Below are 23,560 nucleotides of genomic sequence, written 5' to 3'. Positions count from 1 at the left end.
CTGGTCACTTGGGCAGCATCAGTGGGGCAGGGTTTACATCACAAAGGGGCAACAGAGGTGACCACTGGCAGGGAGGGCAGCTGAGGGCAGACACACCCTGACACCGACAGACACCCTGAGCAGGCGCATGGCTGTGAACTGAGCGTGCCAGAGACAAGCGGGCCACGGGCAGGAGCCACCGAGCTCGGGTCCTGAGGAAGGAGAGAGACCGCCTGCTGCCGGCGGCCGGCTCAGGGCTCGGCCACAGCATCGTGGAAAGGAGCTTGGTGCTCAGGTGGGTCCCAGGTTTAGCCGTGCTGGGTGGAAGACGGCCTAGGGCAACCGCCCTGTGTGTCTGGGCAACTGCTCCAGAGGCCACGGAGTGGGTCTGAACCGCTCCAATCCCACGCGTGTCACGTCAATGCTGCCGTCGAGCAGAGGCCAGGCAGGAGGGGGCAGGTTACCACGGGCCAGGCCGGCGGGCGGAGGGGACCTGGTGTCCTCACGCATCAGCCTCCCCACAGGCCCATCTCTGGGAGGCACACGGGAAGGTCACCTCCCGCAGCCTGGGTTTGGTTGGTGATGCCTGGCAGAGGGCACGTGGACCAGAGCGGTGTCCTGGGTGGGCAACCGAGCTAAGACCCCGGGAGTGTTCAGTGCTGGGTGTCTGTATCTAGAGCCTGATGGACACCAGGCATCTCTTGGTTTGGCCATCACGTCCTCTGTTCAGCTTAGACACTCTGTCCCCATTTCTCTGTGGCGAACACAACCCACGGACTCTGCTTTGTCTTGAGTGGCTTGCTCCTTGCCTGCATCTGACACATTAGCCGCTGCCTCTGCCTCGTGAGCCAAATCCTGGTGACCTTCTGTGGAAGAAGGGATTCCTCTAAAGCAAATGCACTTCACAAGCCGTGATCCCTCCTACGCGTGGGTGAGACTGAGGCAGGGCAGCCCTGGTCTGAAGCAGACACGCAGCCCCGTGGGCGTTTCCTCCTGTGTAAAGGGTTTCGCAGCCCCACGGGGCTCTGATGATGAGAGGCCACACAGCACGTGCAGTGCCTACCACAGGGCCCAACCCAGCCGGCCGGAAGGACAGGCGTGTGTGTGTGTACACGTATGTGTGCATCCCTCCCACACGTGAGTGCACAGAGTTGTGTCTCCTTCCAGAAAGGAAGCATCCAAGATGGGAGAATAGACTGAATTGCACATTTCGCAGGTGGCTTCTTTTTTGGGCAGACGATGTTAACCGCTGTTCTCCCCTTTCCGCCCGCAGCAGAGCTGGGAGGGGCCGGGTGCAGAGGCAGCAGGGCCCTGCCAGCCTTGCAAGGAGGACTCGGCCGCGCCCCCTGGGCTGAGGTGCCATGGCCAGGCTCCGCTCCAGCCTGCTGCTCCTGATGGCCACGGTGGCCCTCGCATCCAGAGGTGTACAGGCCTGGGGTTCATCGAAGGTGGTGAGGAAATTCCAAGACATCCCCAAATCCTACGTATACGTGCAGCAGGCACTGTGGTTCGCCATGAAGGAGTACAACAAGGCCAGCAAGGACAAGTACACCTTCAAGGTGATGCAGATTCTGAATTCCCAGGAGCAGGTTAGTGGCTTTCACTCCCCATTCTCTGTCCCCACACTCACCTTTGTGGCAGGGCTGCCGTCCGTGGAGAGCAGCTGAGAGACACCTGAGCCAAAATTTATGAACTTTATTTTAGGGGTTTTTGGAAGAAAGTTAATTAAACTTCCTCCTTTATCATTCTGGGGTAAAACATAATATATCCATTCAAATAACTTAAACTTAGTTATAGTCACATCAGAAAACACAGGTAAGAGCCCAGAAGGGCTCCTGAAGGGGTCAAGTTTGGGACAGTTTGAGCTGATATCATCAACCTAAGTGGCTACAGGGATGGATTATAACGCAGTGAATAAGTGAACAAACTCCACATCCAGCTTTCACTGTAAAAAGGAACCAGGGCAGAAGGGAAGGCTCTTTTTTTTACAGAAAAATGCCTACTTAGAGATGTGAAAGAATATGAAACTAGAAAATCACCTTTTGCAACCACCATGGTAATAACTAACTCAGACCGAAGATCAGCAATGAATCCTCCACCCGGTGTGGGGGGAGAGGGGGAGGGGGAGGAGGAGGGGGGGTAGACCGCTATAGAGATTGCTTGTTAATTAATTACAACCAGGACACATGGGACAAATTGACACCGTGTGCCTCTGATGTGACATCACTGCAAGGACACAGCGTCGCCTGTATACGGTGTTCCTGCCCCAAATGCCTGAGGGTGATCTCGAGGGACAATTAGACGAGTCCGTATTATGCAGCATTCTCTAAGACCGCTTAAAAATATCAGTGCTGTGAAAGATGGGGAAAAAGCAGGAAACGGTTCTCACTAAAGGAGACTTAAGAAACATGACGTTAAATGCGAGATGTGATCCTGTCTTGTCTCTTGGATTTAAAATTATACTGTAAAGGATGTTCTTAGGGCAGTTGGAGGGATTTGAACACGGACCATGTCTAAAAAGAGTGCATTGAACCAGCGCTGTGTTTCCTGAGAAAGAGGGTTGTCCTGAGGTTTATGCAGGAGCCCGAGATGGGAGGTGGTGGGGTGAGCAACGAGAGGGGTCGGCAGAGGGTGAGGGGGCCCCACTGGGCCCGGGTTACGTGTGACGCCGGCCTGACCTACACCTCTGCTCCTCTTCCTCCTCTACTCGCCCCATCTTCCCTCTAACCTGTGCTGCCCAGCCTCCAGCCACCGTCAACCTGCCTCTGTTTCCTATTTTCTTATGTGGGCAGAAGTTTCACTCAGCGTCTGGATCCCCTAAGAGGCCGGGACACCTGGCTCCTGGCCACCTGCACAGGCCGTGGGCCCCGGGCTCCTGCTGGTTCTCCGTGTGGCCCCAGTTGTGTGGTTTGTATTTTTAGGCAGCGACACCTGGGCTAGGATGTGCGTCCCCAATGGGTGGCTGAATTAAAACCTCATGGATGTCGACACCCCAGGGGGCTCAGATTTGGTACCTGCTCTTAGTGAAGTTCCCGTCTTTCCCAGGATTAGTCCACTTTCTTGGATGTTTTAATCTGCACTCTCCATCTACACAAATAGATATAGATGGTTCTGCTTTAAAGGCAGGTATTTAATAATAAAATAAACCAAAGACCCACATAGCTCAAGACTAACGTATCATTTCATAGTGTTTGCTACTTCATTTCACAAATGTACATTTTTTGTGTGTGGTTTTCTTTTTTTGTTTTTGTTTTTTAACCAAATAGCACCATTTGTGAAAAAGAGCATTATTTCTACACTATACCACAGTGTCACCCCTGCCAAGCATGAGGTAGTTCTGCAGATGTAGGACTGTTTTCTATTCTATTAAGCTTTTTTTTTCTGAATTTTTGAATTTTATTTAATTTATTTTTTTATACAGCAGGTTCTTATTAGTCATCCATTTTATACACATCAGTGTATACATGTCAATCCCAATGGCCCAATTCATCACACCACCACTCCCACCCCCACCCCCACCCCCGCTTTCCCCCCTTGGTGTCCATATGTGTGTTCTCTACATCTGTGTCTCAATTTCTGCCCTGCAAACCGGTTCATCTGTACCATTTTTCTAGGTTCCACATACATGTGTTAATATACAATATTTGTTTTTCTCTTTCTGGCTTACTTCACTCTATATGACAGTCTCCAGATCCATCCACGTCTCTACAAATGACCCAATTTCGTTCCTTTTCATGGCTGAGTAATATTCCATTGTATATATGTACCACATCTTCTTTATCCATTCGTCTGTCAATGGGCATTTAGGTTGCTTCCATGACCTGGCTATTGTAAATAGTGCTGCAATGAACATTGGGGTGCATGTGTCTTTTTGAATTATGATTTTCTCTGGGTATATGCCCAGTAGTGGGATTGCTGGGTCATAGGGTAATTATATTTTTAGTTTTTTAAGGAACCTCCATACTGTTCTCCATAGTGGCTGTATCAATTTACCTTCCCACCAACGGTGCAAGAGGGTTCCCTTTTCTCCACACCCTCTCCAGCATTTGTTATTTGTAGATTTTCTGATGATGCCCATTCTAACTCGTGTAAGGTGACACCTCATTGTAGTTTCGATTTGCATTTCTCTTATAATTAGTGATGTTGAGCAACTTTTCATGTGCATCTTGGCCATCTGTATGTCTTCTTTGGAGAAATGTCTATTTAGGTCTTCTGCCTATTTTTGGATTGGGTTGTTTGTTTTGTTAATATTGAGCTGCATGAGCTGTTTATATATTTTGGAGATTAATCCTTTGTCCGTTGATTCGTTTGCAAATATTTTTTCCCATTCTGAGGGTTGTCTTTTCGTCTTGTTTATGGTTTCCTTTGCTGTGCAAAAGCTTTTAAGTTTCATTAGGTCCCATTTGTTTATTTTGGTTTTTATTTCCATTACTCTAGGAGGTGGATCAAAAAAGATCTTGCTGTGATTTATGTCAAAGAGTGTTCTTCCTATGTTTTCCTCTAAGAGTTTTATAGTGTCCAGTCTTACATTTAGGTCTTTAATCTATTTTGAGTTTATTTTTGTGTATGGTGTTAAGGAGTGTACTAATTTCATTTTTTACATGTAGCTGTCCAGTTTTCCCAGCACCACTTATTGAAGAGACTGTCCTTTCTCCATTGTATACCCTTGCCTCCTTTGTCATAGATTAGTTGACCACAGGTGTGTGGGTTTATCTCTGTGCTTTCTATCTTGTTCCATTGATCTATGTTTCTGTTTTTGTGCCAGTACCATATTGTCTTGATTACTGTAGCTTTGTAGTATAGTCTGAAGTCAGGGAGTCTGATTCCTCCAGCTCCGTTTTTTTCCCTCAAGACTTCTTTGGTTATTCGGGGTCTTTTGTGTCTCCATACAAATTTTAAGACTTTTTGTTCAGTTCTGTAAAAAATGCCATTGGTAATTTGATAGGGATTGCATTGAATCTGTAGACTGCTTTGGGTAGTATAGTCATTTTCACAATATTGATTCTTCCAATCCAAGAACATGGTATATCTCTCCATCTGTTGGTATCATCTTTAATTTCTTTCATCAGTGTCTTATAGTTTTCTGCATACAGGTCTTTTGTCTCCCTAGATAGGTTTATTCCTAGGTATTTTATTCATTTTGCTGCAGTGGTAAATGGGAGTGTTTCCTTAAATTCTCTTTCAGATTTTTCATCATTAGTGTATAGGAATGCAAGAGATTTCTGTGCATTAATTTTGTATCCCGCAACTTTACCAAATTCATTGATTAACTCTAGTAGTTTTCTGGTGGCATTTTTAGGATTCTCTATGTATAGTATCATGTCATCTGCAAACAGTGACAGCTTTACTTCTTCTTTTCCAACTTGTATTCCTTTTATTTCTTTTTCTTCTCTGATTGCCATGGCTAGGACTTCCAAGACTATGTTGAATAATAGTGGTGAGAGTGGACATCCTTGTCTTGTTCCTGATATTAGAGGAAATGCTTTCAGTTTTTCACCATTCAGAATGATGTTTGCTGTGGGTTTGTCGTATATGGCCTTTATTATGTTGAGGTAGGTTCCCTCTATGCCCACTTTCTGGAGAGTTGTTACCATAAATGGGTGTTGAATTTTGTCAAAAGCTTTTTCTGCATCTATTGAGATGATCATATGGTTTTTCTTCTTTAGTTTGTTAATATGATATATCACATTGATTGATTTGCGTATATTGAAGAATCCTTGCATTGCTGGGAAAAATCCCACTTGATCATGGTGTATGATCCTTTTAATGTGTTGTTGGATTCTGTTTGCTAGTATTTTGTTGAGGATTTTTGCATCTATATTCATCAGTGATATTGGTCTGTAATTTTCTTTTTTTGTAGTATCTTTGTCTGGTTTTGGTATCAGGGTGATGGTGGCCTCGTAGAATGAGTTTGGAAGTGTTCCTTCCTCTGCAAATTTTTGGAAGAGTTTGAGAAGGATGGGTGTTAGCTCTTCTCTAAATGTTTGATAGAATTCACCTGTGAAGCCACCTGGTCCTGGGCTTTTGTTTGTTGGAAGATTTTTAATCACAGTTTCAATTTCATTATTTGTGATTGGTCTGCTCATATTTTCTATTTCTTCCTGGTTCAGTCTTGGAAGGTTATACCTTTCTAGGAATTTGTCCATTTATTCCAGGTTGTCTATTTTATTGGCATAGAGTTGCTTGTAGTATTCTCTTAGGATGCTTTGTATTTCTGCGGTGTCTGTTGTAACTTCTCCTTTTTCATTTCTAATTTTATTGATTTGAGTCCTCTCCCTCTTTTTCTTGATGAGTCTGGCTAATGGTTTATCAATTTTGTTTCTCTTCTCAAAGAACCAGCTTTTAGTTTTATTGATATTTGCTATTGTTTTCTTTGTTTCTATTTCATTTATTTCTGCTCTGATCTTTATGCTTTCTTTCCTTCTGCTAACTTTGGGTTTTGTTTGTTCTTCTTTCTCTAGTTTCTTTAGGTGTAAGGTTAGATTGTTTATTTGAGATTTTTCTTGTTTCTTGAGGTAGGCTTGTATAGCTATAAACTTCCCTCTTAGAACTGCTTTTGCTGCATCCCGTAGGTTTTGGATCATCGTGTTTTCATTGTCATATGTCTCTAGGTATTTTTTGATTTCCTCTTTGATTTCTTCAGTGATCTCTTGGTTATTTAGTAATGTATTGTTTAGCCTCCATGTGTTTTTGTTTTTTCCTTTTTTTCCCTATAATTGATTTCTATAAATTTATTTATTTATTTATTTTTGGGTGTGTTGGGTCTTCGTTTCTGTGCGAGGGCTTTCTCTAGTTGCGGCGAGCGGGGCCCACTCTTCATCGCGGTGCGTGGGCCTCTCACTGTCGCGGCCTCTCTTGTTGCGGAGCACAGGCTCCAGACGCGCAGGCTCAGTAGTCATGGCTCACGCGCCTAGCCGCTCTGCGGCATGTGGGACCTTCCCAGACCAGGGCTCGAACCCGTGTCCCCTGCATTGGCAGGCAGATTCTTAACCACTGTGCCACCAGGGAAGGCCACGAATGTACATTTTATTTCTTAGTTGACTGTCAGCTCAAATTCAGGTAAGGATGCAAAAGAATCAGGTAGAAACAGGTTCAAAAAGAGGCTAGAACAGAAGTGTTTAACACTCCTTGGCATTCCAGCTACAAACTGCTGGAAAACATGTTGAAGAAAGGGGGTAAGGAAGAATGCACCACCCCCCAAACAAAAATAACTCCTAACGAAAGCGAACAGAAAAATGCTGGGTGAAAATTCAGATAAAAATAACATATGCCCAGGCGCTATAGAAAGAAAACTGCTCTATTCCATTGGATGATTTAAGTTAAAAGTGCAAAGATCTTTATCAGCAGTGGCCACTAACAGCCTGAAGCCAAATCTGGCCCACTGCCCATCTTTGTACATCCCGTGAACTACAAATGATTATAAGAAACAAAAGAAGGAGACTATTTTGTGACATATGAAAATTACATTACATTGAAACTTCAGTGTCCATAAACACAATTTTATTAGGACACAGCCACACACACTTTTTGAGGGTCCTCTGGGCTGTATTTGTGCTGCAAAGCCTGGAATATTTCCTCTCTGGCCCTTGAAGAAAAAGCACGTGGTCGCCTGCTCCAGTTCATAGCTGTCTGGGGTTCTGCTGCCGATTTCACACATGGCGAAGGCTGGTAGGAAAGACCACCAATGGCAGCCTGGAACCATGTTTACTTTGTGCTAGATCCAGTGGCTTTCCGTAGGTGCACTCAGGTTTTCCAGTTCACATAAGAGGAAACAGGCACAGAGAGGTTTAGTAACTTGCCCAGGGTCACACAGCTACTAAGTAGAAGAGCCAAGATTTAAACCCAGGCTGCCTGCTCTTAATCCGCCCATGCTACTGCCTCTGAGTGATGCTGGATGGGATGAAGGTGATGGAACATTGCAGCCAGCCAGGAGGGGACGGTGTCACAGGATGCCAGGAGAGTCAGAGAGGCCTGGCCATGAAAGGAGTGAGGGGCTGCCTCCATAGCTGGATCCCCATCTGCCTCCCTTTCCTGGGCAATTGGGGGTCAAGACGGGGCTGGTGGTCGGTCAGTGGTTGTTGAGTGTGATTTGGGAAAGTCTGTTTTCTTGATAATTTTCACTTGGAAATATAACTCAAAGCTAAAGCACTCCTTCTCAACTGGGCATGGATTTTGCTCCACAGGGCATTTTTGGCAATGCCCAGAGATGTTTCTGATCATCATAACTGAAGGGGCTGCTACTGAGATTAGGGGGATGGAGGCCAGGGATGTGGGTCACCACCCTCTGGGCACAGCGCGGCCCCCCATGGCCAAGAAGGACCCAGCGCCAAATGCCAACAGCGCTGAGGCAGAGAAACTTAATATCCAGTCATGAAAAATGCGCTAGGGTTACATTTGGAAGTAGTTGAAGTAAAAAGTGAAAGTGACCACTGATTTCTTGCATCCCACATGGACTCATCAATCCTGGGGGCACCCCACAAGTGTCCTTTCAGACACTTAGATGCATAACTGAAAATTTTTAAGTATACTTTATATTCATGAAACTGTACTTAGAATTCTGCCTACACCCATTTTGTTCAATGCCCAGGTGACTTTTCTAGAACTTCCAAAATGTTCACTGTATTTTCCAAATTATCTCTTATTCTTCTGGGCTCAGTTATGGTGTTTAACTAACTTGGTCATTGTCATTCACATGTTCTCTCCCTGACGTCTCGTAAACTTTGTTTTCCTGTTCATTCTTTAATCATGAGAGTGGACATTTGCCATTGTTCATCTGCATTTCCCTGTGAGACCCTTCTTGAGTACAGCGCTGACGGGAGCTCTGCATGGGGAGGGGAAGGGAGGGGAGATGCCCAGAAAGTCAGGGATTTGGGAGGGTGTATGACGTGGAATAAGGCAAGGGTGACTAAAACTACCAAAGCTTTAAAGGGAATTGATACACTTTCGGTGGATTTCGATGAAAATGCTGTTTATTTCCCAAGCTCCAATAAGCAAACCATTAGTTTTCCCAGGAAAATGGTCTTTAGGGAATAGTTTTCTTGCTTTATTTTGGTGACAGTTGTCATTACTTTAAAATTAAATACCATAATGAGAGAGACTGAGAAACAGAGAGAGAGAGAGAGAGCAAGGTAAGAACCACCTCCACATTACTCCAAAACTCTGGCCAAAAAAAAAAAAAACTGTAGGAGGGAAGGAGGTGAGAAAACATCTTTTTCCCTAAGCAGTCAGTGACATGTTTGTTTATCAGAAATGACAATTGATACCACATATTCTTTTATGATCTCTAACTTTAAATTACTCATGGACAGGTCACGGATAGTTTGGATTACCTTCTTGAAGTCAAAATTGCCCGGACAATGTGCAAGAAAGTTTCAGGGGAAAATGAAAACTGCTTAGTACAACGGGATCCCAAAATGCAGAAGGTAGGTGCTAAGACAGTTCAACAGCCTTGGATCATCTTGCTCAAAATCACTTGTTACCCTCCAAGGATTCCTCCCAGTCTCTGCCTTTGCACGGATCATGGAACTAGAGATTCCCCATTTCTGACCTCCTATAGATTCGAGCTTATCTGTTTTCTTTATTTATTGAGACTTAGAAAGGAAGAAAGGGTAACTATCTGAGCTCCTTGGAAAATAAATTTTAAAACCTGATACTGTTTTAAAAAGTAATAGGCCCGATTCACTTAAGGTAGAAAATTTAGAAATTTTCCGAAGTATTAAGTAGCTTAAAATCAACTACAGAAGAAAAAAACAATCAACTAAAAATACCTTTATGGAAAGTTTACTGCTGTCAACTTATTTTTATACATCCTAGTTTTTTCTATATTTTACATTTGTATTTTTGTGTAGTGGGGTTCACACTGTACACTGTTCCACAATTTAGATTTTTATTTAATAATAAAATCTAAGGATTTCCAAAACCGTAAAATTATTTGAGGGCATTATGTAATGAAACTATTTGACTTCGTTTAATGGTGTTTCCACATATTATTTAGTCAGCCCCTGAGAATTGATTATTTAAGTTTTTCTAATTTTTAGCTATCATGAACAGTGCCATAATGAATATTCTTCTTTATTTCTGTTTGTGTGTGTATCTGACTGTTGTTGCCTTGTGGGCAGAGTTCCAAGAAGTTGAATTCCTTGTCCAATATTTTTTCACCTCTTAAAGATTTTTAATACGTTAATACAGTGCTAAAATATCCTCTATGGTTGATTTTAACAATTGGGTTTTCAATCCCTTTATTTCGCGATTGTTTCCTGTCTACCCTGGCGATCACAAGTTAAGCAATTAGTTAACCCTCTGATAAGCGCACTACCTGCCCTCCCTGCCCTCCCTGCCACTGCCAGGAACCAGCTCCACCCATCCTGATGCCCCTCTGGCCTGGACACCCCACCGACCTGGCCTCAGTTCCTCCGTGGCCTGTCTGGGTTACTGGTCACTTGGTCCTATTTCCCCCTCAACCTGACCCCTCAGTCTGTGTATCTTATGCAACTTCATTTTTATGGGGTGTTGCCATAAAGAGCTATTCGCACTTTATATTTTTATTCTAATAGAATAAAGATTTTAGATGAGAGGAGGGACACAGTGATCTCACCCACACCAGGAGTCTGGAGCCCCGCTCCCTCCGCAGGCCCTGTGTCTCCTCCCAGCTCCCCAGCTGCAAGCTTTCCCTGGTGGAATCTGGCCAGACTCTGACACCGCTTTCCAAGGCGTGCAGGACCCTGGCTATTCTTGTGGTGCTGCCTCCCCTGGGAAGGACCCACTGGGCCCTCCACGCCGCGTGGGGTCTCCATGGGCTGCAGGAAGTTGGCGTGTCTGGAGAAGGGCCAGAGCTGGACACGAGGATTTCTTGAGGATAATTGGTCCTGGGCTCCAACTCTTGCCCACCTGGAGCAAATGCAGCCACAGCCGTGATGGCTTCAGCTCTCAGGGAGGTGAACCGCTGGGGGTCCATCCCAGTCATGAGGCTGGCTGCTCTGTCATTGGGCCACCAGCTTGGGGGTCTGTGGAGGCGTGGCTGGCTCAGACGGCCTTTTGGCCCTCTTGAAGCCAAATCCTGGCACCTGGAAATAGGAACTTCTGGGTTTTTTTGACTTTTGTGTTTTGCAATTTTTCTTACAAACTGGTTATTGTTTTCGTCTCTTTTAGATGTTTCATTGCACCTTTATTGTGGCATCCAAACCCTGGAACTTTGAACTCACTATGCTGAAGAAAGAATGCCAGCCTGTCTAATGGTCTTCTAGCACATTCTGCCGCTCTCATGAGCATTTAAAGAAGCAAAGACACTCACAAAACATTTAAATAACACATCTGACCTATTGACTTCATTTCGTAGCCTTCTTGCTTTTTTGTGCATTCTTCAGGCATGCAGGCTGAGAATGTGGTGCTGGGCTGGGTAGTGTCTTCTGCTTGGTCAACGCATTTACCAGCAGGGGCAGTCTGCTCCCAATGAATGGAAGAGAACACGAACCTGCTTCCACATTTCACCAAACTCTGGGCACAAGTTACTTTTCACTGACAGCTCTTTGTGTGGAACTAATAGGAAGACCCACCCCTCCACTGCTTCAGGCTGGTGGGTAGTTTCTGCAGGGCTCTGAAGATGCATTGAGAATGTCCATCCACGGATTTCCACAGAAATCTCCCTGCCCAGGACTCTGCAAGACACAGCGAAATGGCTTTAGAAAGTGTTTTAACCCCCGATCCAACCTGGGAGCTAGCTGTATCGTTTGGAGATTTGTGTTTTACTTTTGGTTTTGAATTGAGGCAGAAAAATGCAAGAGTGATGGTACACGGAGAGTAGGCTGCATTTGTGCATGTGTGTGTGTGTGTGTGCACGCGTGTGTGTGCTCGCACAGGGTAAGAGGTATAATCTAATGCTGCGTGACTGATCACCCTGCCCTTGGTGCTTAAGCAATGTATTTATGTCTCCGCGGTGTCTGTTCACCAGGGGTCTGGGGTGGCTTGGCTGATGTCACCTATCCTGAGGTCACACTCAGGCTCTGATGGCACTGCCCTCGTCTGAAGGTGAGTTTGGCCCCAGAGAACCCCCTCTCCGGGCGGCTTGCCCTCCCGGCTGCTGGCTGGCGTTGCTGTTGGCAGGTCGTCTCTGCTATCCTCAGTGCGGGCCTCTCCACTTGGCCTCTGTGCGCTGGGGGAGGGGAATGGTTTCCTCTGGACAGAGTGTCCAAGAGACAGGGATGGAAGCCACAGCGCTCTCGGTGACCCAGCTTCAGATGTGACACACCATCACCTCTTTGTGTTGTTGGTCACCTAGATCAGCTCTGGTTCAGTGTGGGAGGGGAGGCTTAAAGGTGTGATGACCAGGAGATACGGTTCAGCAGAGGCCATGGAGGAGGCAGGCTCTCACTGTGTGTGTGTGTGTGTGTGTGTGTGTGTGTGTGTGTGTGTATGTGTATGTGTAGGGCTGGGCTGAGATGGTGAAGCGGGTTAATATGACAAGGAGAAAGCACGTTCCAAAACGTAGGTGTGGCAACTCCAGCACTGGTGTGCAGGTAAGGGCCAGCCAGGTAAGTGTCAGTAACCACACAGGAGCAGGTCGAAGCCCACCTGGCTGACAGGTGAACCCTCCCTGGGACTTCTCCTCTGGCAGGACTTGCCTGCGGTGAGCATCTGTGAGGGGCGGGCTGGACAGCGGGGTGCCTGATGCTCCTGAGAGGAGCCCTCAGCCAGTGCAGGACTTGGGGGAGAAATACCTCAGTTCTTTTTTATAAATTACAGTGTAATTGACCTACAACACTGTTACTTCCAACTGCACAACAATAATTCTCTACGTTACAAAGTGATCCCCAAGATAAGTCTAGCTACCATCTGTCACCCTATTGATACAAAGTTATTACAATATTATTGACTGCCCCCATGCTGGACATTTCATCCTGTGTCTCTTTTATAACTAGACTTTTGTACCTCTTTATCTCCCTCGCCCTTTTCATTCACCCCCCTCCCCCCAGCATAGATCATCAAGAATTTTGGGGGGAAAAAAAAGAGAAAGAGTGCTCGCTTCGGCAGCACATATACTAAAAAGGAGAGAGAGTCACAAATGCACCTTCCAGCAGGGCATGTTGCTTTCCTGGGCTGACCACCGCCACAAGGAAACCAGAGTCCAAATCCCACAGCTGTTCTAGGTCCCTGGGAGTCTGGGGACCAGGGTTGGGGGAGGTGCAGACGGGGGAGCGGGCTGAGGAGCACACAGGGAAGGGAAGGCCAACTGCTGGGTGCATCCCTGCGTCCATCACCTGACAGCCCCGCCCCTTGCTGTCCACCGGAGAGGCCCGGGCAACTGCAAAGTCCTCCCAAGGTCTCCACTTGCTTATTCCTTTGTGTTGAGTCCTTATTTATTGAGCCCCAGGGCTGTGCCTGGACGCTGACATGTGGAAAAGCTGAGGAAATTGTCCGAATGTCCCCCTGGCAGATGGGAAATTGGGCACAGAGCAGAACACAGGGTCTGGAGGCAAGGCATTTGGTCACTGATGCTGCATTTCCTTTCATGGCCCTCTCGATGCCCAGCTGCAAACCTTGGTGACCCAGAGCCTATGGCCGACAGGTCAGCAGCTGGGAGGGCAGAGTCCCCACTAGGCTCTCGTTTCAAGAGAGGGGGGTGCCTGCCTGAGCTGTGGGCTGTGCTTGGAGCCCAGCAATCTTGCCTCTGCCTCTGGCGGGGTGTTGCCCAGGGATGGACAACAGGGCCAGAAACCCACTTCCCTGATTCTTCAGCACACAGATTCCAGTGGGAGGAAGGGGCCCAGGACACGCCATTCCAGGCAGAGGTGCGCAGGGTCAGGGAGAAGGCTCCTCCCACCAGGACAGGCCCCTCAGTCCACACCTGTGCTCACCAAGCTAAGCAGCGCAGGTGGCCTACCTTCTGGACTAGTGAGGGATAGTGGGGTCGGGACAAACCCAGGCCCTGCAGCTCCCCTCCAGGGGCAGATCCACTGGCAAAGCCCCACGCGTGTGGGCTGACAGGCAGCACACCATCCCTGGCAGAAGCCGGGTTTGACGCCCCTCCCAGGGTCCCTCCACAGCCCCAGGAAAGGCGTGAGCTCATGAAGGGCCGGGCAGCTTCCTCACACTGGGGTGACCTCAGAGGAGACCCTTTCCCAGGAGTTGCTTGAGGAGAATTGTGGTGTCGATTCCTTGGAAACACGATGGGAATCACAGTGCGTAAAGGATCCTTTAAGCTTCCTTTGGCGGAAACAGCCAGGAGTCAGGAAAGGCCTCAGAGGGAGAAGGAGGAGGGGTGGGGGAGGGTCTTGGAGAGCGACTTGCCTGGTCCAGGCCCAGGTGGCAGGGGGACAAGAGCACAGCTGTGCCTATGCTGAGCAACGCCCACCAACAGCGAGGATGCCCGTGTCTGGGCTCCCCTTGGCTCTGCCGGAGTCACGGGCCTGGGAAGTCAGCCAGGTATGTGTGGAGGACGCATCCTGAAGAAGTCCTCACACCACACAAAGGCTCCCCTCTCCAGGAGACCCTGTGACACACACTTGGGAGCAGGTTTTGATTCAGGAGGTGATCGTGGGCAGCACAAGGAGAGGAGGCAAGGAGGGAGAAGGTCCACGTGGCTGCTACCAAGAGTCCCAGGGCAGCCACGGGCTTCTCCTGCACACCCAACTCTGAATGGCCGCCCTGGGGCAGGGATGCTGAGCCCGGAGACACAGCTCAGACGCACCCGTGATCCTAGCTTGTGCCACCTGCGGCTGGCTCAGGTGTCCAAGGGAGAGTGACCCACCCCCTGGGCCCAGCCGGCTGCCCTGCTGGCAGGACGGCCTCAGCTGCCCAGCCCCCAACCTCTGGAACCAGGCGGCACAAAGCTGCTTGCAATGCTGACGTTTAATGACCAATTCTATGGGAGGAAATGACAGGGAGGAATGTCCACATTGCCTGGATGTGACACCCAGACACCTGCTCATACAGAGGACAGAACCAGAGCTGCTCAGCCACTGAAGGGCCACGACAGGGCATCACTGGTGCCCAGGAGGAGGACAGCAGAGCCCAGGCTGGTATGTGGTCTCAGTCAGTGGAGCCCTCCGAGCAGGTGTTGTTCAAGAGTTGAAACTTTGTTCTCCATGGGTCAGTGATGATTGTAAAGAAGCAGGTGATGGTCTGCAGGACAAAGCACAGGGACAGAGTGGGGGAAGGGGCCTTGGGAAGCGTGTGGCTCCAGATCTAAACCGCATCCCCCCAACCTTGCCTTCCTGGGGTGGGCAGCTGGGGGTGCAGGCTCTGGCCCTCAGTCCTGGATGTTCCCGACCTGGGACTCTCTCCTGACCCCAGAGGCACCTGGGTCATTCTCCCCTCTCCAGCTCTGTGGTCTCCAGGGACCCCTCTCCCAGGATGTCCCAGTGTGACCCATGCCCCCAGTGTCCCAGCAGGGCCTCTGATCCAACCCGGGTTTGTCCCGGGGCAGGGCTCACCCCCCTTATCACCAGGGCAGGGCCTGGGAGGGAGGGCAGTGGGGCTCCTCAGCCTCCACCCCTCGGGCTCTGGGTCAGTGGCATGGGGACCTGAGAGGGGGCTACTCAGCCAAGGTGATGTTGCCCCCTCCCCCCACACTTCTCCTGAAGGCAGGGAAGGGAGGTGGGTGAACACCAGGGAGGGGACATTCCCGTCTCTGGCCCAGGTGACCCGGACCCAAGTGGTCAGGAGCAACCTGACCCAAGTGTGACCTGGGGTGCAGCGGCTAGACAGGCCAGGGGCGTACCAGTGACCCGGGGCTGGCCTGCCTGGCTGGGCTCCGTCCTGCAAATGCCCCCTCCGTGTCCCTTGGAATGGCATTGTCATCACTCCCCACACCCCCTGCTCCGAGGCAGCATCCACGGCCGTGTAACCTGAGGGCAGCTGTGGCGTGTCTTACATTGTTCCCGTCTGGACTTGCTTGAAACGGACAGTTGTCAATGTCTTCGTCAAATTTTCCACACCTGGTTCGGCCGAGCTGCAGCTCCGTGGAGAACACGATGCCGAAATCAACCTGGGTTTGTACAGACACTGAAGTGGACGCAGCCCTCCTGCCCGTTATGTAGCCAATAGAGTAGATCCACGCAGTGTAGGCAGGACAGGGACCTGAGGGGTGGGGTGCTGACTCTCCAACTTTGCTGGATAAATCAGTGCTGAGAAAGGGAGATTCCCCTCTGTGCCCCCTTGTCACCCCTTTCACCTGCCCTACAGCAAGACAAATGTCACACAAAGCTACTGCTACACACACACACACACACACACCTCTCTCTCTCACACAGACACACATACTCACAAGCACACACAAGGACACACAAGCACACATAGCACCAGAAGTTCTTCTACCGCGGAGTGTTCTCAGTGTTCGTGTCTGCAGCACCATGAAAATCACACCCCTGGTTGCATTCTGTAGAGACTGTGTTGCTAGGGGAACATTTTAGGATTAAGAATGCCATCTGGGAAGAGTGTAAATCACACTCGGTCCACGTAGGTGGGGACCCAGAGGGAGCCCAGAACACGTGGAGTCAGAGGAGAGGCTGCGAGCTCCCAGAGGCTCCTTAGGACCAGGGGGGGCCTGTGACTCCTGAGCCGCTCTCCCCCTCCCTCTGTGGGTGTCTCTGTGTATCTGTCTCTCTCTATTTTTCTTAAATGAACCTATTTTAATGTTATTTCTTTGAAATCTATTCGAAATCTCTCTAATCCAATATTTCCTGTCTGGCTCTTTTTTAACTAAATAGCTTTATCCCCTCTTAGTCCATATTTGGTCATTCTTCATTAAACAAGGTCAGAAGTGATGAAAACTGCAAATACACCTTGCATGTGAGTAGACTGACTGAAGTTTAAAACGTTCCCAAGTTATTTCTTTTATAAAAACTGAAACCAACCGAATAGATTGTATTAATATTTCCCTCTATTTTATGGGCTTCAAACGATGATCAAGATCCCTTGTTAACTCCCCTACCACTGCTGGCCCCTCGTTAACAGCAACGGGGGAGGATGTGGTACCTACCGGCTCCTTCCACGACCTCAGGATGCGCACCACCTTGTAGGCATTGCTGTCCTGGTTCCTCAGGTTGAATACGTGTAAGCCGTACTCCACTGTGGCAAGGAAGTAGTTCTTTGAGGCTCGTTGGTCATCATCATTCGCTTCCTCTTGGGAATCCCAGTCTTGAGTCACCAGGAGCTGGGGACCTAAGAGAAGCAGGAGCAGGGCCCAGGGCTGAGCCCACCTGCACGTCCACTGCTGACACAGCATGGCTGTGGGCGCCCGGACACCCAGGCTTCGCCCTTCCCCGCGCCGGCTCCCACCCAGCCTCCCTGGGCATTGGGCCAGTTCCTCTGCTCCGGGACATACTCCTGGCCCTGGTCTTCCCCTCTGGCGTCACACCCTGTCCCTTCCCTCTTGTGACCCTGCCTCCTCCATCCAAAGCTGATAAAATTGCCTCCTGTTCAGGAAAGAGAAGCGAGACCCAGACAGGGTGGGTCGGGAAGGACCAGCCGTGCAGAGTCCCCTGCAGCTGAATCCCAGCCATATGCTTCCCTCAGCACCTCAGTGGGAGGGGAGGCTTATTTTTGTGCCCCAGATTCAGACAATGAATCAAGGTCACAATTGCAAGTGATTTAAGTGGAAGGGGGTCCCTGGACACAGCAGTAGGTGAGGGTCAGCGAGAAGAGGAGGGACAGAGCCAAAGAGGATGAGTGGCCCAGAGCCAGCTTTGTGGGTGACAGAAGGTGGCCTGCAGTGGCTGGGAAGGATTCCAAAACTCCTGCCTGAGAATCACCGGCCTGAAGGCTGGGGGCCTTGGCTCCGTGTGGTGTAGGCTTCCCTAGGCTTCCACCTCCTTGGTGCTACTCCCTTGCTGTAGGCAGACCAGCCTCGTGACAGAGAGGTGAGGAAGGCAGGAGGTGCTGACAGCTGCCAGCGGCCACTAGCAAGGTTGGTCCACGAGGGCTTCTGCCGTAGAGGGGAGGGGTTTTTTGTAAAAGTGGGCGTTGGCTTGGGAATCAAATGCCAGGGGAGTCAGAGACAGAGGAAGGAGCTTGGGGACGGGAAAGATGCCAGGTCATCAGCGCCTGGTCTTTTTCTCCCGAACACAGCTGGGCACGGGTACTGCCTGTGGCCAAGCTCTGACAACGGGGTGAGGAGGCGGGTGAGGAAGTCACATCCAGGTCCATGACACCCCTATGTGCTCGCCAGGACAGCCACGTGCAGAACCCAGGAGGGATTTCAGCACCGTGATTATCAAAGGCCTCTGAGGTCGGCTGGGGAGGAGCCCCGGCAGGAGTAGGCGGGACACAGGCCTCAGGCAGGTGGGCGCCAGGAGCCCCGGACCTGAAGGACGCATCCCTCCTCCTCCAGCTTGCCCACCTGGGTCACCCCGACGCCCTCCCCTCACTCACTGGAAACGCATGGGATGCCCCCCGCCCCACACAGCCTGGGCTCCCCCATGCTGGAGCTGCACCCACTGTCCTTTCTGGACCCCAGAAGCATGGGGTGTCCGACTCAGGTTCCCTCTCATGTTAAGACACGGGGGGCAGACTTGTCCCCGTTAACAAGACTTCCCCACCAAGTGTAGACATCTGTAGAAGTCCCTTCTTGTTGTCTGATTCCCTCACCTCCGTCACTAGTCAAATAGCACCTAGGAGAATGTCCATGGCACTGGTCCAGCTCAGGACAGGATGGAGTGCTCAAGCTTCCATAGCAACGTGGCCTAGGTTATGGGCATAAGAGACATCATGCATCATGAGCTCTAATGCTCTAATGGATAAGGATAATGTGGTATGAATACAAAATGGAATATTACTCAGCCATAAAAAAGAATGCAGTTCTTCCAGTGCAGCAACGTGGGTGGACCTAGAGAATATTATGCTTAGAGAAATGTCAGACAGAGAAAGACAAATACTCTGTATCAACCTATATGTGGAACCCCCCAAAATAATACAAACAAATCTATAAGCAAAACAGAAACAGACTCACAGACATAGAAAACAAACTAGTGGTTACCAGCCAGGAGAAGCATGGGGAGGGGCAAATGAAGGGTAAGGCATTAAGAGAGACAGAGTACTATGTATACAATAGATAAGCAACAAGGATGTATTATATAACACAGGGAAATATAGTCATTTCCTTGCCATAACTTTGAGTGGAGTATATCTGTGAAAAACTGAATCACAATGTATATACACCTGTAACTAATATAATATTTTAAAGCAAATGTAATTCAATAAAAAATACATAGAAAAAATTTTCACAGAAAAACTCCTTGTAATAGTTGTAATTAGAAAAACTTCAACAGTCAATTCTTAGGCATTGACTAAATATGAGAATGACTTTTGAGTGTTAGAAAGACACCAGCTGTGAGCGAGTCAGTGCAGGTGACAGGGGGACAGGCTGTCAGGGGCAAAGCCCCTCCTCTCCCTGACAAGCACAGTCTCTCACTGATGCCGGGCTTCTGGAAACCTACCTTTTTCTCTGTCCCCAGGCATGGTGTTCTGACCCTTTCCCTGATCCAGTGTGGCCCCCAGAAACCATTCTCAAGCCCCCAGCCCCCAGCCCACACAAGTGACTGACTTCTCATTGTGACTCTGCTGTGGCCACTCCCGGGGACCCTGAACTGTGCTACTCAACGTGTGGACCAGAGGCAGGGACAGCACCGTCCCCTGGGAACCAACTAAGAGGCACATTCTCCGGGCCTGCACAGACCTGCTGTGTCACGATCCTGCGGGAGGGCAAGGCCCAGGGTTGGAGGCATCCACAGGCCTCCAGGGGATGCTGGGTCCCTCGGAAGTGCTCCAGTAGCTGCGGACAGAGGCTAAAGGCCTGTTTCGGGGGCACAGAGGCAAAGTCTTGTCTGGAAAGAGTGTGTGTGTCATCGTCCCAGAGCTGGTTTGTGCCCCAGCTGGAGGCTATGACAGTCTCTTCCTCGGATGCAAACCCAGCACACAGGAGTTCTGTGCCCGCTGAGCTGTGGCCCCGAGGCGCCGAGACACTGGCGCCTCCTGAGGACTCAGCTCAGCCTCCTGAGCGCCTTGGCTTCCTCCCCTCTCTCTGCTTCCCCCTCACTCACTCTGCCTCCTCCGGTGACACCCCCGACAAGGGGGCACCCCGGGCCCAGGGTGTGTCAGTGGCCACCCTCCGGTCACACCTCTGGAGGGAGGGTGTGTCCGTCAGCCAGCCAGGCCCCAGGCTGAGAACCCGGGGTGGAGGGATTGTGTCACGGGAGACGCAGGGATTTGGCGGGAAGCTCCTGCTTCTAGGACCTGCAAGTCCTCTCCCCCGGCACCCGCCCAGGGGCCTGGGCACCTGTGTTCCAGAACTCGAGGGGGCTGGGGGCCACGGGGGATGAGGACACACCTGCACTTGTCAAGACCTCGGCCCTCTGCTGCTTTCTTAGCGTGAATACGCTTCACCTCTGGGCAGGCCGCCTTCTGTCACCCACAAAGCTGGCTCTGGGCCACTCATCCTCTTTGGCTCTGTCCCTCCTCTTCTCGCTGACCCTCACCTACTGTTGTTTCCAGAGACCCCCTTCCAATTCAACCCTTTGCAATTGTGTCCTTGATTCGGCGTCCAAAACTGGGACACAAAAATCAGCCTCCCCTCCCACTGAGGTGCCGAGGGGGGTGTATGGCTGGGCTTCAGCTGCAGGGGTCCCTCCTCCACGGCTGGTCCTTCTCCACCCACCCTGCCTGGGTCTCGCTTCTCTTTCCTGAACAGGAGGCAATTTTATCAGCTTTGGATGGAGGAGGCAGGGTCACAAGAGGGAAGGGACAGGGTGTGACGCCAGAGGGGAGGACCAGGGCCAGGAGTATGTCCCGGAGCAGAGGAACTGGCCCAATGCCCAGGGAGGCTGGGTGGGAGCCGACGCGGGGAAGGGCGAAGCCTGGGTGCCCGGGTGCCCACAGCCATGCTGTGTCAGCAGTGGAGGTGCAGGTGGGCTCAGCCCTGGGCCCTGCTCCTGCTTCTCTTAGGTCCCCAGCTCGTAGTGACTCATGGCTGGCAACCCCAAGGGGAAGGTAATGGTGAAGACCAAGCAACCTTGGAGCTTTACTTCCCTGCCACCGTGGAGTACGCCGTACATGTATTCAACCAGAGGAGCCAGGACAGGAATGCCTACAAGGTGGTGCGCATCCTGAGGTCGTGGAAGGAGCCGGTAGGTGCCACATCCTCCCCCCTCCCCCACTGGCCCACACCTGCTGTTAATGAGGGTCGGGAGGGGCGTGTCATCAAGGGATCTCTATCACCATTTGAAACCCATAATACAGAGGCATAAACTCTATTTGGTTAGTTTCAGGTTTTATAAAAAAAATAACTTGGGAATTTTTAAAACTGTCAATCTACTCACATGTAAGGTGTGTTTTTAGTTTTTGTCATTTTTGACCTTGTTTAATGAAGAATGGCCAAATATGGACTAAGAGGGGATGAAACTATTTAGTAAAAAAAAGAGCCAGACAGAAAATACTGGATTAGAGAGATTTAGAAAAGATTTCATGGAAATAACATTAAAATAGGTTAATTTAGGAAAAACAGAGAGAAACAGATACACAGAGACACCCACAGAGGGAGGGGGAGAGCGGCTCGGGAGTCACAGGCCCCCCTGGTCCTGAGGAGCCTCTGGGAGCTCGCAGCCTCTCCTCTGACTCCACGTGTTCTGGGCTCCCTCTGGGTCCCCACCTACTGGACCGAGTGTGATTTACACTCTTCCCAGATGGCATTCTTAATCCTAAAATGTTCCCCTAGCAACGCAATCTCTACAGAATGCAACCAGGAGTGCGATTTTCGTGTGGGCTGCAGACCCGAACACCGAGAACATTCTGCAGGAGGAGCACTTCTGGTCCTGTGTGTGCGCGTGCGTGGTTGTGTGCGTGTGCTTTGTCTGAGTGTTTGTGTGTGGTGGGGCGCGGGGGCGTCACTCCCTCTGCACCTCTGGATGGAGTGATAGAAGGAAGGCAGAGGGCCCTCCACGCTGCTGGGCTTCACTCCGTGGGCACTGGAGCTGGTCCTGGCTGGTCCTGCTGCCCTGCGCCCTCCAGCTGGGCCTCTGTCTATGGTCTTTGGCCTGGAGTCCAAGACTGACTCTGGGTGTTGGGAATAAAGGCCGGGGTGGAGCCAGAAGACACGGCAAGGCTGAAGGACCAGGGAGTGGAGAAGAGGACAGAGACCTTCAGAGTGCACTTAGTGAGAAGGGGTGATGTTTCATAGAACCAGTGTCCCAATCCTGTGAGTGTGCCTGTGTGCTTGTGTTCTCGTGTGTGTGTGTGTGAAGGTGTGCGTGTGTGTGTGCGGGGGCAGGGAATGCGTCCACTTCAAGGTCTGTACAAACGCAGGCAAATGGCATCGTGTTCTCCACGGAGCTGCAGCTCGGCCGAACCAGGTGTGGGAAATTTGACGAAGACATTGACAACTGTCCATTTCAAGCAAGTCCAGACGGGAACAATGTAAGACATGCGACAGTGGCCCTCAGGTTACACGGCCGTGGACACTGCCTCGGAGCAGGGGGTGTGGGGAGTGATGACAATGCCATTCCAAGGGACACGGAGGGGGCATTTGCAGGACAGAACCCAGCCAGGCAGGCCAGCCCTGGGTCACTTGTATGTCCCTGGCCTGTCTGCTCACTGACCCCATTCTAGCCGCTGCACCCCAGGTCACACTGGGGTTGGATTGCTCCTGACTACTTGGGTCCAGGTCACCTGGGCCAGAGACGGGAATGTCCCCTCCCTGGTGTTCACCCACCTCCCTTCCCTGCCTTCAGGAGAAGTGCGGGGGGGCAACATCACCTTGGCTGAGTAGCCCCCTCTCGGGTCTCCCTGCCACTGACCCAGAGCCCGAGGGGTGGAGGCTGAGGAGCCCCACTGCCCTCCCTTCCAGGCCCTGCCCTGGTGATAAGGGGGATGAGCCCCGCCCCGGGACAAACCCGAGTTGGATCAGAGGCCCTGCTGGGACACTGGGGGCGTGGGTCACACTGGGACATCCTGGGGGAGGGGTCCCTGGAGACCACAGAGCTGGAGAGGGGAGAATGACCCAGGTGCCTCTGGGGTCAGGAGAGAGTCCCAGGTCGGGAACATCCAGGACTGAGGGCCAGAGCCTGCACCCCCAGCTGCCCACCCCAGGAAGGCAAGGTTGGGGGAATGCTGGCTTTAGAGCTGGAGCCACACGCTTCCCTAGGCCCCTCCCCCCACTCTCTGTCCCTGTGCTTTGTCCCGCAGACCATCACCTGCTTCTTTACAATCGACACTGAACCATGGAGAACAAAGTTTCAACTCTTGAACAACACCTGCTCGGAGGGCTCCACTGACTGAGACCACATACCAGCCTGGGCTCCGCTGTCCTCCTCCTGGGCACCAGTGATGCCCTGTCGTGGCCCTTCAGTGGCTGAGCAGCTCTGGTTCTGTCCTCTGTATGAGCAGGTGTCTGGGTGTCACATCCGGGCAATGTGGACATTCCTCCCTGTCCATTTCCTCCCATAGAATTGGTCATTAAACGTCAGCATTGCAAGCAGCTTTGTGCCGCCTGGTTCCAGAGGTTGGGTGCTGGGCAGCTGAGGCCGTCCTGCCAGCAGGGCAGCCGGCTGGGCCCAGGGGGTGGGTCACTCTCCCTTGGACACCTGAGCCAGCCGCA

At 50.7% G+C, this 23,560-nt stretch overlaps 3 protein-coding genes across 3 annotated transcripts; 2 read left to right on the top strand and 1 right to left on the bottom strand.

The window, feature by feature from the left end:
* Positions 1-1,340: 1,340 nt before the first annotated feature.
* On the top strand, positions 1,341-11,211 carry LOC133104387 (cystatin-13-like). Its single transcript, XM_061210104.1, has 3 exons — positions 1,341-1,568; positions 9,288-9,401; positions 11,128-11,211. Exons 1-3 carry the CDS (start codon positions 1,341-1,343, stop codon positions 11,209-11,211), a joined length of 426 nt encoding a protein of 141 aa, XP_061066087.1.
* A 3,792-nt stretch (positions 11,212-15,003) lies between these two features.
* LOC133104188 (cystatin-9-like) lies at positions 15,004-17,200 on the bottom strand. Its single transcript, XM_061209840.1, has 3 exons — positions 16,951-17,200; positions 15,848-15,978; positions 15,004-15,096 (listed from the first exon to the last, which is right to left on the bottom strand). Exons 1-3 carry the CDS (start codon positions 17,198-17,200, stop codon positions 15,004-15,006), a joined length of 474 nt encoding a protein of 157 aa, XP_061065823.1.
* A 3,649-nt stretch (positions 17,201-20,849) lies between these two features.
* Positions 20,850-23,241, top strand: LOC133104187 (cystatin-9-like). Its single transcript, XM_061209839.1, has 3 exons — positions 20,850-21,091; positions 22,254-22,380; positions 23,149-23,241. The coding sequence occupies exons 1-3, from the start codon at positions 20,850-20,852 to the stop codon at positions 23,239-23,241; spliced, it is 462 nt and encodes a 153-aa protein (XP_061065822.1).
* Positions 23,242-23,560: the final 319 nt, after the last annotated feature.

The sequence above is a fragment of the Eubalaena glacialis genome, chromosome 13 (assembly GCF_028564815.1).
Source record: "Eubalaena glacialis isolate mEubGla1 chromosome 13, mEubGla1.1.hap2.+ XY, whole genome shotgun sequence".
NCBI lineage: Eukaryota > Metazoa > Chordata > Mammalia > Artiodactyla > Balaenidae > Eubalaena > Eubalaena glacialis.
Note: the sequence above shows the minus strand (reverse complement) of the source record. Positions and strands in the feature narration are given on the sequence as shown.